Below are 14,924 nucleotides of genomic sequence, written 5' to 3'. Positions count from 1 at the left end.
ATTGCAGAACAGCTAGAATGGATACTGTAGTTAATTTAAGGCATGCATCAAGAGCCCTAGCTGGCCTACTCCAGGAGGCTATGTTGCAAGGTAAGCCAAGTACGGTGAAAAGATGCTTTCATACTCTAGCCATAATCAGGGCAAGCAAAAAGGTCTCAGTGCTCCATACAGGGTGGTAGCATTTTTGAAATGTGCCACAATATTTCTCCAAATATCAGTGATTGCTGTGACTATTCATTGGCTATAAAGACTGAAATGTGGGAGCCAGCTGATTTCTCTGAGAACTCACGAACAGGTTAGGCCCATTTTGCTTTGCACCTTGGGTTCTACAAGGGCTGGAGACTTCCTATTTTTTTAAAAAAAGAAAGCTGGGAATCTGGAATGGCTATTCTCTCAGGCTCCTCTGTCATACTGTCTTCTAGACCAAACAAAAAAGGAACCTATCCCACTGTAAAAGCTTTCTTATTGTAAAATAATCTGGTAATTTCCACTACCTCAAGCGAGTTCTCTTATCAGCAAAGGTGATCAGCTCTAAAGACAATTGAGAATTCCTTGGTTTCATTACTGTAGGCAGCATTCTATCGCCTTCTTTTATAACAACACTTTCAACCTGATAATATCGGTGAACAGATTAGCAAATGAGTGGCAATAGGCTTTAACTCAGTAAGAAACTTTTAAACATTTGGTTAACAGGTGGGTTTTTATTTTTTTTACTTTAAAAAATGGAGGAGCAGCTGATGTAATTTCTTCATTCCAGCAGTCATAGGTGCAACCTGAAACCTACATACCAACTAGAAGAGCCTAATTTAAATGTCTCCTACCTCCCACCTTCCATTTTAAGACTGCAACTAAACGCAGCCTCCATGCTTTCAACACCAGAGGTTTTCTCCCTCCCCTTCCCTGCTTTATTATGCCAGCTATCCCGATAAAGAGTTATCAAGAACTCAAAAACTTCTACATTATTCTGTGACATCTTAGTTGGTCTGATACGTGTATTAACCTAATGTGGATTTTGGAACTATGCATTTAAATATCCACATTATGGCTCAAAATGAAGACATAATTCTTTAAGGCAAAGAAATGAATCAAAAATATTCATAGCTAATTCCTGATTAGTGTTGGAGAGTTAAACACGCATATTTAACATTTCAAAGTCCCATCATTTGAGTTAGTAGCCAAGGCTCTCTTGCATTCTCCCTGGGTCACAATTGGTGGAGCAGAGAGAATAGACAAAAATCCCCTTTGAGAGCAGGAATCCTAATGAGGGTTCATGTTTGGCAGTTGTTCAGTTTTAATGCAAAGTTACTTTAGAGATCTAACATGCTGACATTATTGTTCTGCCAGGATTGTGGGAGGAACAAAGCAAAAACTTTTCAGCAGCACGTACTAGTATACTGTACGTATGCATTAAACCATAATTTATTTTTAACTATGGTTTAATGTGCCATTTTCTACAGCGGTGTTGTATATTTAAATGGCATTTCCATGCGCTCTGGCTTCCGTCACGGTGTTCCATTGTGCCAGAAGTGGTTTAGTCATGTTGGCCACATAACCCAGAAAGCTGTCTGCAGACAAACGCCAGCTCCCTCAGCCTGAAGCGAGATAAGCACCGCACCCCATAGTTGCCTTTGACTGGACTTAACTGTCCAGGGGTCCTTTACCTACCTTATGGTTTGCATACATTAAATTTTACCTTTACCTACCTTATAGTTTGCATACATAAAATTTTACCTTTACCTACCTTATAGTTTGCATACATTAAATTTTACCTTTACCTACCTTATATTTTGCATACGTTAAATTAATTTGTAAAACTCTCATTTTTAGGTTCAAGGAGCAGGTTTTCGAGGTTGGAAGGAAGTAACATCCATATTTAATAAGGATGATGAACAACAGTTACTTACAGGATGTAAATCTCCAAAATCTAAAGGGTATGTATAATGGGGAGTGGGAAGTGACATAAATATGGAGTAAATTATGGAAGTACCAAGGTTGCTAAGGCTAGAATCAAGATAAACAGGTAAAAAAACAATTTAAAGTTTAGAAGGCAAGAGAGTTCTTACGTCACATTTATATTATTTTTCAGCTTGTAAGATTCTGTTTAAGTTAAGGATCCACATGGGGCAGAAAAAGCAGTTATTGTAGACAATCTACTGAAATGCAGTGGGATTTTTTAAAGACAGTTGGGTAGAAGCAAAGTACATAATCTTCTTTGAGGGCCATCAGCACAAGTCAGTCTTTGTCTTTCAACCATCTGATGCAAATTCTGTAAGTTTCAATTGAAACAATATGCTCATTATGGTATCAAATAGAGGAGCAGATAAGCCCAAAATGACAGACACATGTGCATTGCCTACCTTACCTTTCACACACAGATCATCAACACTATTCCTTGTAAGACTTATGCTGGTTGCACATAGGAATCTACAGCTTCTCTTTCTTATTTGGGAGAAAGGGTAGGATACAAGTTTAATACATAATAATGTATTCCGTTCTGATAAATTCTGTATTATTTTATTCTCTGTTTAGCCATTTTTCTAGAGTAGAAATGTAAAACGTTTTTTAAAAAATACATTTCTAGTGAGACTTGATCAGTTATACAAGGATAACGACAAAATTGTTCTGGTCTTCCTCTGTCTTAAAAGTAAATATGTCAAACTTTCTTCCCCTAAAATGTGTTCCAATAAGAACAAATTTTTATTGTTCCCTAGAACAAGCTTAAAATTAAAAGAGGATGTGAAATCCGAAAAGAAAGCTGGATTTTGGGACAGTTTGGTGATAAAACAGAACATCCAGTCCAGGAAGCCAGACGAAATTGAAGGATGGGAGCCACCACAGATCCCTGACAGTGATAACCTCAGCGACGCTGGAAGTACTCTGAGTGACTATCCATCTTGGTCAGGTTGGGAAGACGAAACCAAAGGCTCCACAAAATACACCAACCTGGCAAGCTCAGGAAATACGTCAAGATGGAGCATCAGATCAGCTGGAAGGTTGGTTAGCATAAGGCGACAAAGCAAAGGCAACCTTACTGATAACTGGGAAGAACTAGAATGACATACAAAATGTGAAATGTTCTATAAGTGATGATAAGCGACATGGTTATGTATATCTTCAAACCAAAATCAAAACTGCTTAATATTGCACCTTTACAGAAGAGTATTCAAATTGTCCAACCATCTGCTCACCTTATCCTATGTTTCTTAGTTCTTCCGTTTTCCATATTGAATGAAGTCGAGCACCTACTTTGTGCCTATATTTCACACATATTCTATAGCACCTTGGCTCGCTTTTTAAAAAAACAAAACCCCCACAATTTAATGAATGTATACACTGGTTGAATATTTGACTGCCTTACATAAGAACTTCTCTAGTTTGAAGTTCTCTCTTTCCTAGTTTTCAGACATCAAAGATCTATATTTTGAATGCTGACCCTGTTGTGTAAAAGTGCTGATTTGCCGTTTGACACTGCATTGTTTCAGCTTGATACATTGCTTTCTTTGTCCTGAACATGAACACATGATTCTCAGGCTGGAACGTCGAAGATCCTGCATTTCCCCTAAAGTCCTGAATTGCACATGACTTGTAAGAACCCCACACATACGTGTTTCTTCTTCCGTTACAAAATCTTCGCTGATGAATTTCAGGCTTCCTTGTATTATGTTGATTAATCAATAATACGGCTAAAACAGGTTTGCAATCATCCCAAACCACATAACCACAGATGAATGAGGTGACCACTAAGATCTGATTTATGTATTCCCTAAGTGCTGTAGCAGGCAGCTTTTATAAAAGTAGCTTTTATATGCTTGGGCTTCACATTGCAGTAACAACATGCAAAAGGGCCCATCGCCTCAATAACCTAGGTCACACAGGTACTTTCTATACTAGTGGATCTCTGTGTGCATTACCAATGCAGTAGGGAGCCTACCCTTATGACCATGAGTGCTGTCAGCATCTACTATATCATTTAGGAAATGTAGGAATCAGGCCCGATTGTCAGAAAACTATTTGTTTGAAGGGTTATCATTGCTTTTTTCCTTCTGTCCCCATTCCCTCAAACTATGATTCCATGTTGCTCTTTTGCAGGACGTGTTTGATGTTCTCTTGGCATTTACAGAATGACAGTAGTTAATGCTCTGTCTCTGCTATGTACAAGGGTTATTTAAGTATGTGTATTTGCTGTTGTGAGGTTTAGTCTTACTGGTTGCTGCTACTTTTTTATTAATAACAAAGAGCTATGCATTATAGTGCACATGGGAAGTTGGAAATGTACTATAGGTAAAGTTTAGGGTATCTCACACCCCCGAGTACTTTCACCTATCCATTTTATTTAAAATTGTCCAATTTATGAGATTGGAGTGACATAAAGGCACTGTAATTCAGTGTACTCGCACCACTGTGACAAAAGAAGTCCAATACATCTATTTAACGTCTCCTTTCAATCATAACATAAGATATACACATATGTGTTACATGTGTGCCATTTTTGCATCTGTGATAGCCAAATTCTAACATTTAGCTATATGATACAAGATAATCTGCTGCATAGAAGACAAATTGTTAATGGTCAGAATAACCGAGCACCACAACTTTCATTTCTTATGACTTGGCTCTGCGTACAACTTCCTTCAATGGCTGGAGATCTAACTGGCTCAGAATGAGTTTGCCCAATTCTTCAGTTCTTGCAAAAGGAAGTCTTAGCCCTGACACTACTTGGATGAAAGTAGCAAATTGTCAGTAAAAGAGGAAAAATAGTAGACAGGAGTCACCAGAGAGCCATCTTTTCGTCTAGCTGCCACTATTACTGATCTGAATATGAAAAAAACCATGTTAAAAGTGCCTTGTTCTATAATACTGCACCATAAATGCTCAAACCTTTTAATTACTTCCTTGTTCCTTGTGAACACTTGTTTAATACTCTGTAAAACGAATATCAATCCAAGATGCTAGACTTACCTATTTCTCCCAAATTATGAATCTTTACTTGACACTGATGCTGAGCCTATGTACCACAGCTTGTGTAATACCTTATTCAGCAATATGGACACCTTTAAAAAATTCAAGATTTGCTTCCAGTGAGATCAGCAATTTTTAAACAAAATGAAATGTTTTATAACTATGCAGACTATCCATTTTATGTTTTCATAATTTAATAGCCCATTCCACATAAAAAGTTGTCACCCAGTGACAACAGCTGATGGTAAAGTTTCTGTCACTGGTGGATACAACCCAAAGATTTTACAGTACTCTTGTGCAGGTTGCAGGATTCTGTGGACTCGTCTGTCACAGCTAGAGAGTGCTTGTGGAACAAGAGCTGTCCTCCTGTTCAAGTAGCCTGCAGCTTGGAATTGCACTATTAGTCCAACTCTTCTTGCTCTCCCCGCCCCCCCCCCCGAAATGTATTTGAAGCCAATAGCATTTGTGCTATTTTGGCAGGAGGCCACAAAAAGCTTGTATCCTTTCCAACACCAAACTGTACCCGCTTGCTATGGCAATACAATATTGTGCTTTGTAAGGTTGGGATTTTCAGCTGTCACACAACTGAACCTGTATTGAAAAATGCAGATTTGTTTAGGCAAGCTAAAAGCAGAGGATGCAAACCAGTCAAAGCTGACACTTGTAAGTCTCATTCGGTTGAATGGAAAAGTGAAATGCATGTTTAACTTTCACACATAGAAATAAGTAAGACTTAACACTGCTTAACTTTGGCTAGACCATGTTCTGAATTTTTTGTCTTAGATATAATTGCAGAATATAGCCATTTTCTTTATGCAAAGATTTCTATAGTTTACAGTCCTTTGGAGGGCCTTCATACAGCAGGAGCTGAATTGCGGGACGTTGGCACTGAGCTCTTTCTTGGGGGAAAAACCCAGGAATGATGGGGCAAAGGTGGTTAGAAGCTCAGTGTTTACTACCTGTGGAAGCTTCCTTATACTGTGATAGGTAGGGGTTATGCCTTGCACATTATACTGTCAAGTGCCTGTACTTTACCTTGATGACATGTTCGTGATGCTACGGCTTGATTCCACATGAAAGAAATGTTCACACATTTGTGCTGCATTTAGATACCAATGAAGACAAAGAAACATCCATCACTCTAGATCCTGTGTGTTGGCTTAAGCTGTTAAATAGTCTCATTTGTGCTGACGCAGTGTGAGCTTATGCACAGATTCTGACCCACTTCTCAGAAAACAGTTCCCGTTGCTCCTCTCAGTCACATGACAGGCAAGCCTTTGCTTTAGCTTCTACAAGGCCAGCAGACCGCAAGGTGTGCCTAGCCCTGCTTTTCTACCTTCCCACCACAACCTATGCTGCCATGAACAGCAGGAGCTCTGAAGGAAGCACTAGCAGCCTGCTGCTGAGCTTGATCCTGCCCCAAGCACTGATGTGAGGGGAGATGTTTCCTTCTTGGTCTGTGTGCTCTGGAGGTGGGTGGCAGGCCCACAGGATCAGGCCTCAAGCGGGAATCTGAGATACATAAAGTATCATCTGATTTTTAAGCTAGGGGAGATTTTTGTAAAAATGGGACACAATCCAACAAAAGTTCTGTACTTTCATACCTCATTGATTTCCATGCTATTTAATGTGTTTCTCTCTCATTGAAATCAGTGAGATGCAAGTGTCCTTCAGTTTGGCTGGATCATGCTCATATTTTCCTAAAGCATCATTCTTTAATTTTAAGGGCAGTGGTTAAATTTTAATGTAATTTATGGTTGTGCTTTTGTAGGTTTATTTGTTTGAAATGAGATTACTCTTTTGTGGTATTTTATGTGTTGGGCAAATTTTTATTCTTTCAATTCTTTTAAAATATCCACAATGTAGATGTTTGTGGACCTTCCCTTTTTTAAAAAAGGCATATATCCTTCTTTGCTTTGTAAACATTTGATTTTATGTCCACTGGTTTTAAAGACACCATTACGATTGTATTCCAAGATTGCACATATGTAATGATTTAAATGTTTATATTGCCTTTTCGCTGCACATAAGCATAAATCTTGGCTTGAACTCCATGAAGGTGAAAACGCTTTATGTGGCTGTAACAAGCCACAATGCTCACAGTTTCTCTGGTATTTTATTAGTTTCACTTCAAATATAGTATTTTCACAGATGAATTAAAAAAAAATAGTTGAAATCAAGCTGTTGAATTATTTCAATTAAATCTATTTCTCTTAAGACAGGAAAACCTGTCTGTATTAGTCACTGAGATCCTGCCCGCCCCTCTGACTGCCATACTTCTCAAAGTGCCATTGGTCAATTTGTTTGATTTCACAATAGAGCTATAGAAGTCAGTTTCATGGTCCTAGAGTTTCCACATCTGCAAAAACAACAAAGGTCCAGGGTATTACTTCCCCTGTGGTTACCATAGGTTTAGGTACTCCAATCTCAAATACTCAGCTGCAACAATGCATAAGTGTTTGAGTAAGCCATGGGCTTTTAAATGACCTCTGGCAAATGCGGATTAGTTTAACAGAGCATTTTGGAAGAAAACTACAGATCACTTGCTGCTTATTTTCTACATTTATTCTTTGCCTTCAGCCTTTCACTTACATGAAAAAAATGATACACATAACAAACACAATAAACCACACTAATTTGAAAATAGCTGTGGCGGGCCACTAGGTGGCGCGTTGGAAGATGGCCGACAATAACATCTCTCTGACCCATACGAGGTATTAAAGGGCTGCTATGGGAAGTTGGCAGCCTTCCTGGCCCCCCCAAGGGTATGGGGGGGACTGCCCTGCCAGCGGTGTTCACAATGCACCCCCTGATCCGAGAGACGGGGGTGTGGAACACTTGGCACAAGCCCTCGATGGAATCAGATCTTCCCGACGCCGATTCCAATCAGCGCGTGCTGGTTGCTTCAGCTTGGAATTATAATTGGAACTAATTGGAGATAACGGATCGGAAAGAAGGCTGAAGCACATATATCAAGTGAAACTCGACGATAAGGACTGCTGATTAATGCATCTCTGTGATCGGGAGTGACGGATGGATAAGTAAATCTTTTGATGAATTACCACCATGAGAATGTAAGGCTGGAACGAAGGGGGGGGTGGAGGAAAAAACTCTCTCTATTTCCTTTGCATGATATGACTATAATAATCCTCCACCCTAGAAAGAAATAAGATCGTCACGTTTTAATAACCATAAACAGAACTTCAAAACTGTGCGGGTGAAATGATTACAATACGAGAAGATCGAATGGCGAGAAGGAGGAAAATTCCTATGACGCAGTTAAAAAATATGGCGTCTCGCCAAGACAGGCTGGCAGGAGAACAGAAATAACAGGGGGAGGAGATTCAGGACTTGAAAGAGAAGGAAGGTTGGAATGCAAGTTTGACCTGACAGAGCCCCCTGATTTGTCTGATTTATGCTAGCCTGAGGAAAAATAATGGACCGACCGAAGATTAACTTTGTTTATGGAAGTATTTAACAGAGGTCGGTCCTGAATAATATGAGCTTGGAAGAGCACAAAACCCACACAGAGACGCCAAATCTTCAATCTGTTTGTGAAAATCATCAGAGATCGCAAAGAAAAGAATAAATGATAACAACAAGAAGAGAAAGAAAGTAATAAAGATCTATCTGAATCGAACTGGATGGAACTGTTTAATAAAAGCAGCAAATAAGTGATGTCTGGAGTCATCTGGAATTTTGGACTCGTGCGGAGCTTGATATATGGGTACCCCCCAAAATTTTAAAATTTGGCTGTATAATCTGGAACTAATGTGATTTGAACAATGTGATGTGATTGGCCTGTTAATAAAAATTATTTCAAAAAAAATAAAAAAATTTGAAAATAGCTGTAAGACATGGTAGATAAAGGCACAATAAAATACACTACCCTCTTCCGCTTACAAGATTAAAAAGACTGGGGGGAAAGGTATTTGTCCGATGTTGAAATCACATCAAGAAAAGCACCGAACAAAGTCTCCCTAGCAAAAGCACTGCAGAAGGTGCCACCCTGAAAAATACTCTCTCCCCATTCACACTGGCACAAATAAGAGAACAGCCTCTTTTGATGTGAACAGGAAGAGGTTCAGTACAAGAAGTCCAACAGATACTGGGGTCCATAGCTGTACCCTGCTTACGGCGCAGGGTACTTTAAAAAGTCACATAGCTCACAGCTTTTAAAAATATGATTAAAAACATTTATCTGTTCAAGAAGGGCGGAAAACCTTGCTGGTGGTATTTATTTCTTGTTTGGCTTTGATGGGAATCTTTATGTAAATACTGGTCAAGGCGCAGTGTGGTTATGCCTCCCCTTTGCACATAGCAGCAAGTGGCCATTTATCTCAGCCAGCCATATTGTGAAGGGTTTTGCTTCCCTTAGCATTAGAAGTAAAAAATCCCCACCAGGGAGCTGCAATGTTATCCCTGGCTACTTCGTTCTTTTGTACAATGCAATAGCTACTGGGCAGCTTGTCTGAAACCTGCTCTGGAGTCGCCACTATGGGGGTTTGCATAAATATCGAAAATAAACCAGAGACTGATGGTTGCTTCATGACTATGTATGCAAATAGAGATCTGTGGCACCTTAAAGGCTGACAGATCCATTATGTCAAGGCAAGCATCTCCCAAACTTCCAGAGCAAATATTTGGGGTGCACGTGGGATTGCAGATGAAGGAGAGAAAGCAAAAGTCAACATTGCCTCGAACTCAAACATGGGCAGCATTGAAATCCACCCAAAATGTTGACTCCCTTCCCATTCCACTACTTAATTAAAAGCTTAATGTTGCAGTTCCTGCCTGTTTTACTGCTTCCTTTTCAAGAAAGAGAGATTTTTCCACAACAGACAAGCTGGTGCTACAATTGTTTGTAAAAGTATAATGTCCCGCCCGCCAAAAGAGTCAACATGAACAGGCCTGGAAAAAACCTAGGATGACAAATAAAAACACAGGACTGTGACAATTTGACAATTTCTTCATCGTCTGGACTCTATAAAAAACAAGAAAATCAAAGACAGAGAGCTGGTGTGGCAGCCACTGAGAACCTTACTAATAATTAATTTATTTGCCTTAAACTAAGCAATGCTGACTACTGCACCCATGAGCACAAAACTACAAACCAGAGCTGCATACACACAAAGCACATTTTCCCCCTCAAAGAGTTCTGGGCACTGTAGTTAACCCCTCAGAATTCCAATTCCAAGCAACCCTTAACAACCTACAATACGCAGATAATTATTTGAGGTGGGAAATGTCCTTCTAGCATACTTTAAAGGTATATCATGCACACAGCCTTTTGCCACCGGGTTTCTTTGCAGGAAGATTTCCTTGGCACTGCAGGAAGATGCCAATCAATGTGCTACACTTGTTTCTGCTTGGGGTGTTGCTAAACCGAACTGCTCTTTGACCAACCGTTATGGATTAAACTGCAGCCCTCGGCTATTCGGTGTATCTCAGGAGATACCAGAATGCCCTAAAAATGCTTCTTGAGAAAGAAACCCTCTTTAAATGATCTCCAGAAAGATTTCACAATGGTATTTTGTACTGTGTATGTTATAACCAACCCTATTTTCCCCTCCTTTGCATGCAAACTCCCTTTTGAAACATGTTTAAACAACTGGACCAGCCCTTTTTAGAGCTGTCTGATTTCCCCCCACAAAAAACCACAGCAGAATATAGCTTGGTGAGATGTGGGGAAATTCACTACATGATTGTGTACCCAGGGGCAGTTTGCAGAGAGAAGGGAAATGACCATATAAACCCAGAGAGAAAACATTACCTTGTGACCCATTTTCTGTGAACAACAAGAAGAAAACTTAAACAAAGACCTTCTACTGATCTCCGATTTTCTTTATCCGCCCACTGCTGCTCAAGGACCTCGACCCTCCTCACTTTCGCCTGCTGTACACTCTGTTTAAGGTAAACAACAGACTCATGATAATGACTTGGCAGTACAGCATATGGCAGCTGTAAACAAGAAGGAAAACAAATCAGCCTTCGCTTCCCATTAGGAAGCAAGCTATTGTTTGATAAAGATCTATGGGTTGATTCCCTTCAGCTCGAAACAGCCCTACGGAAGATTTATTTTTTTCCATTTCCCCACCTCAACAGCAGAGTAATTAACATTCCTAATGTAAATAGATTTCATATAAAATAAATCAGCTGCCGCTCCTAAGAAATGTAAAAACTATTCAGATCCGCGGGACGAGGTTGTGGCATTGTCAAACATGCCCTGTTACTATTTTATTCTTACTGTTCCCAGCTGTGTATTGGGACTTGAGCCAGGGTCAATTCTAGGTGAGCATAAAAGCCTCCTTTCCATTTGCTGGTGGGTTGTTTTTTTTTATGAGTTTGTCCTTGAGAACTTTGATTGGCTTCGCAGAGGAGAGAGAAGAAATACCAGGCTAGAGGGGGGTGGCAGTCAACTGAGCTCAGCCTTCTGTTTCAGACTGAAGTCACCTCATTCAGATGCCCCCAAGAAATTTCACCCACCTAAGGCCATCCTGTTTAACTAACCCCAGTCGTTTGACTGCTGCAGCACGGGGGTTTTCAGAAAAAGACTCTGAAGCCTAGTTCCCAGGACCAAAACGAGACAGTGGGTTGGCTCCAAGTAAGTCATTGTGCAAGTGGAACGACTTCTGTTTGTGCAGTGGAACTTCCTCTCCTACGCCACCACGCATATGTGCCTGCGCATGCACACACACAGCAAATATGCTCCAGGGTTTCCTTCACCCCCAAGAGCAAATTTGGGGGGCAGAATGTTCAGGAGAAGTCATTCCACTCACATAATGACTTAAAAAGTCAACCCTGTTAACTGAACTTATGTCCAATTGACATAAGTGGCTCCCACTGATTTCAAAGATATGATATATTGGGACCCACTGAAATCAGTGGAACACATTTCAGCTAGGTTAATCTGGAACCATTGGCTCATACATCAGAATCTGGTCTGCCAGAGAATCTCTAGAAAGGAGATGGGGTAGGCTTGGGCTGCCATTTAACAAGTGTTAGGCGCTGATAGGAAGGTGCTCAAATCCCCTTCCTTACCCAAACTATTTTAAAGTAGTTTACGCCACCTTGTACACCATGTATACCATCTTGAGATCCTTGGACTATAAAGGTAGTATACAAATGTAGTAAATAATAAATGTAATAAATAATATAAAATGGTGTAATAAATATTGTCTCCTGTGGGTGGTCCCAAGACTGGAATTAATCCCCATGTGAATAAGAGGGGCTTTAAAAGAAAAACTCGGGCTGGAAGAGAGGTTTCAGCATCTTCCCTTCTCAATGTAGGGAAATCCCATTGGAAATGGAAATTCTCCAACATTAACTGACTGTGAACTGAGCAACTACAACATCCTACCAGAGCAGTTCAAGCCCAACTTTTAAGTGTTAATTACTCCCACACAGTCCTTTGGTTATTCCAAGGCCACTGGAAGAGCATCTCTTTCCTTCTTTCTCTTCTTACCAAACATGGTAGGAAATGGACATTATTGCTGCAGGAACTTTGGCACAATTGCTGGAAGTCATGTGCACATGAGTCATCCAACTCTGTTCACTCATGCCTTCATTGTACCAGGTCCAGAGGGCACACCTCTGAAGTCCTTAAAAACAAAACAACCTAGGAAGGGTGCATTAATATCTTTACTGTGGAAAAAAATCACTCCAGTTTCCACCCTTCTCCACCCCAGTCTTTCAACCACTGCTTCTACAGATGGCACAGACTAGCTGACTTCATTTGCTAGAAAAATGAGTATCATCCCTACTATTGGAAGGCCCACAGTTTTGTGATAGACCTAGCAGAGTTTAATGTAAGGTTCAAAACCGTCTGCCACATAGAAACCACAGCCAGTCTCAAGAAACAATACTGCACCAGAGGTTAGATTTATATAGACTCAGAGACACAACATGACCGCATTCATACATCATGATAAACCATGGTTCTAAGCTTGCACATTACTTTCTGAGTGATACATGCTACCTGATCACTCCTACTATGCTCTTGCCCTGGAACAATCAAGAGAAACAAACCAGGAAGGCGCAGTTAAGCTTTGCTTCTAGTTACAACCAAACTAGGGATCATGGTTTCTTGCTTCCCAATAAGCCATACTCCGTAAACCAACCATGGTTTAAAAAGGTGGCTAGCATTTGTGGCTCATTTCAGAGGAAAACCTATGATCCCAGGTCTGGATGTAACAGGAAGCCAGGCTTCTGATTGTGACTTGTAAATGTGGCCACCAACTCAACAGCAGAAACACAGATGCAATGATGAAGGCTTTTGTTCCCATTATCTTCAACATTCCACATAAAGGAGGGAATGTGCCATAAATAAAAACAAGTCAAGTGTACACTTTGTTGTCCAGGCTTGCCTTCTCTTAAGTCATCTTACGCCATTTTGTAAAGAGTACCTACACTCTAGGCTACCAAAGTAGTTTCTCCTAAACACATCTCAACTTGGAGTTAATCAAAATCCATTTTTCAGGACCTTGCCAAAACAAACAAACAAAACTTTGCTGTCGTTAAGAGCATGCTAAAGCTTGCTTCTTCACTTGAGCATTCTCCAGATCTTGTTGGACAGCCATTCCCACCACCCTTAGATACTGATTATGGAGATGCTGTCAAACCATGCTGGGGGGTCGTGTGCACAGGCTTCCTATCCTAGCTCTATCTCAGGAGTAGCAAGCCTGTTAGCTTCTGGATGTTGCTGGGACTCCAGCTCCCATCATCCCTCACCATGGACAATGCTGGCTAGGACAGATGACCACATAGACAGCACCCCATAGACTACCTTTGATTTAACTTCTACCTCCTTCCACTGCCCTTGATTGCTCCAGTTTGCAATCAGCTTGCACCTTGGATTATTCATATTTTAAGCCTGAAAACAAGAGCCTGCATTTTATACTTTAAGGTATAGCACCTTGTTGATCTAAGGCAGGGGTAGGCAACCTAAGGCCCGTGGGCTGGATGCAGCCCAATCACCTTCTCAATCTGGCCTGCAGACAGTCCAGGAATCAGCATGTTTTTACATGAGTAGAATGTGTCCTTTTATTTAAAATGCATCTCTGGGTTATTTGTGGGGCATAGGAATTCATTCATTCCCCCCCCCCCAAACATAGTCCGGCCCCTCACATGGTCTGAGACGGTGGCCTGGCCCACAGCTGAAAAAGGTTGCTGACCCCTGATCTAAGGGCAATGTGGCTTGTGGGGAAACATCTTTTATTTCCGATCAGGCTGCAACGTAAGACACTTCTTATAAGGGAAAGTTAAATCCACACATGGTAAAATTGCTTAGGCAATTGCTGTCATCACTTTTCTGTCACACGGGAAACTCAAGCTGTGCTTCGTTTCTTTATTGTCTCTGCTTCAAGCACTTCCCAGCATTCCCTACAGGCTTTCGTTTGCAGTTCACATACATATAACTGTGGCCAGAACATTAGAAACTGATTGCTCCAAAATACAATCTAATTGAACTCAAACACAATCCAAGTCAGCAGCACCCTTTGTGGCCTTCAGGGATAGGAAGATCATTAGCACGGAGGACAGATGACAACATTTCAGAAGATAAGCCCTAACACCACCTTCCAGGCATAACTGAAGGTTGCTATTTTTACTCTCAGCAGAACCTCAACTTTGGTATGTTTTCCCTTCTGAGGGCAAACAAAGCCCGAATCCAGGTATCTTGCAGAAATAATAAAATAACTCATAAATCAGGCAAGCAGCATTTATGTTGGAGATAAGCAACAGGTTCACAGTATAAGTAGTTCCCTCTCATCTTTAGACACTGGTAGGTCACACAACAGAATGCTAGATGCCCAAAGGCCTGGGTTAATATATAATTGTTTCCACCATCTTTTCCCTCAACCATACTGTCCTGCTTCCACGTTGCTATAGCCAAGTATGACTGTAGTTGCTGGGAAACAGGAATGAGCCAGACAGAGGGGGCTAATGGGCACTCAGTCCCCTTCTTT

The 14,924-nt window shown here is 40.7% G+C and overlaps 2 protein-coding genes and 1 long non-coding RNA gene across 4 annotated transcripts in view; 2 read left to right on the top strand and 1 right to left on the bottom strand.

Moving 5' to 3' along the window:
* TDRP (testis development related protein) overlaps positions 1 to 7,139 on the top strand; it is a 32,998-nt gene extending 25,859 nt beyond the window's left edge. For both annotated transcript variants that reach the window (XM_083431862.1, XM_083431861.1), the window contains exons 3-4: positions 1,828 to 1,931; positions 2,712 to 7,139. In XM_083431862.1, the coding sequence (XP_083287988.1) occupies positions 1,828 to 1,931; positions 2,712 to 3,057 (450 nt within the window). In that variant the 3' untranslated portion in view covers positions 3,058 to 7,139. The remainder of the gene's footprint in view (positions 1 to 1,827; positions 1,932 to 2,711) is intronic.
* Positions 1 to 14,924, top strand: part of TPO (thyroid peroxidase) — a 990,904-nt gene that overhangs the window by 72,880 nt on the left and 903,100 nt on the right. The gene's annotated exons all lie outside the window — the stretch shown is intronic.
* Positions 5,383 to 12,136, bottom strand: LOC310673506. The gene is made up of 2 exons (XR_014509086.1): positions 10,733 to 12,136; positions 5,383 to 7,318 (listed from the first exon to the last, which is right to left on the bottom strand). It is a non-coding gene; the product is annotated as an uncharacterized lncRNA (long non-coding RNA).

Source organism: Podarcis tiliguerta (assembly GCF_965153285.1).
Source record: "Podarcis tiliguerta genome assembly, chromosome: 3".
Lineage (NCBI taxonomy): Eukaryota > Metazoa > Chordata > Lepidosauria > Squamata > Lacertidae > Podarcis > Podarcis tiliguerta.
This window is presented reverse-complemented; position numbering and strand designations above follow the sequence as displayed.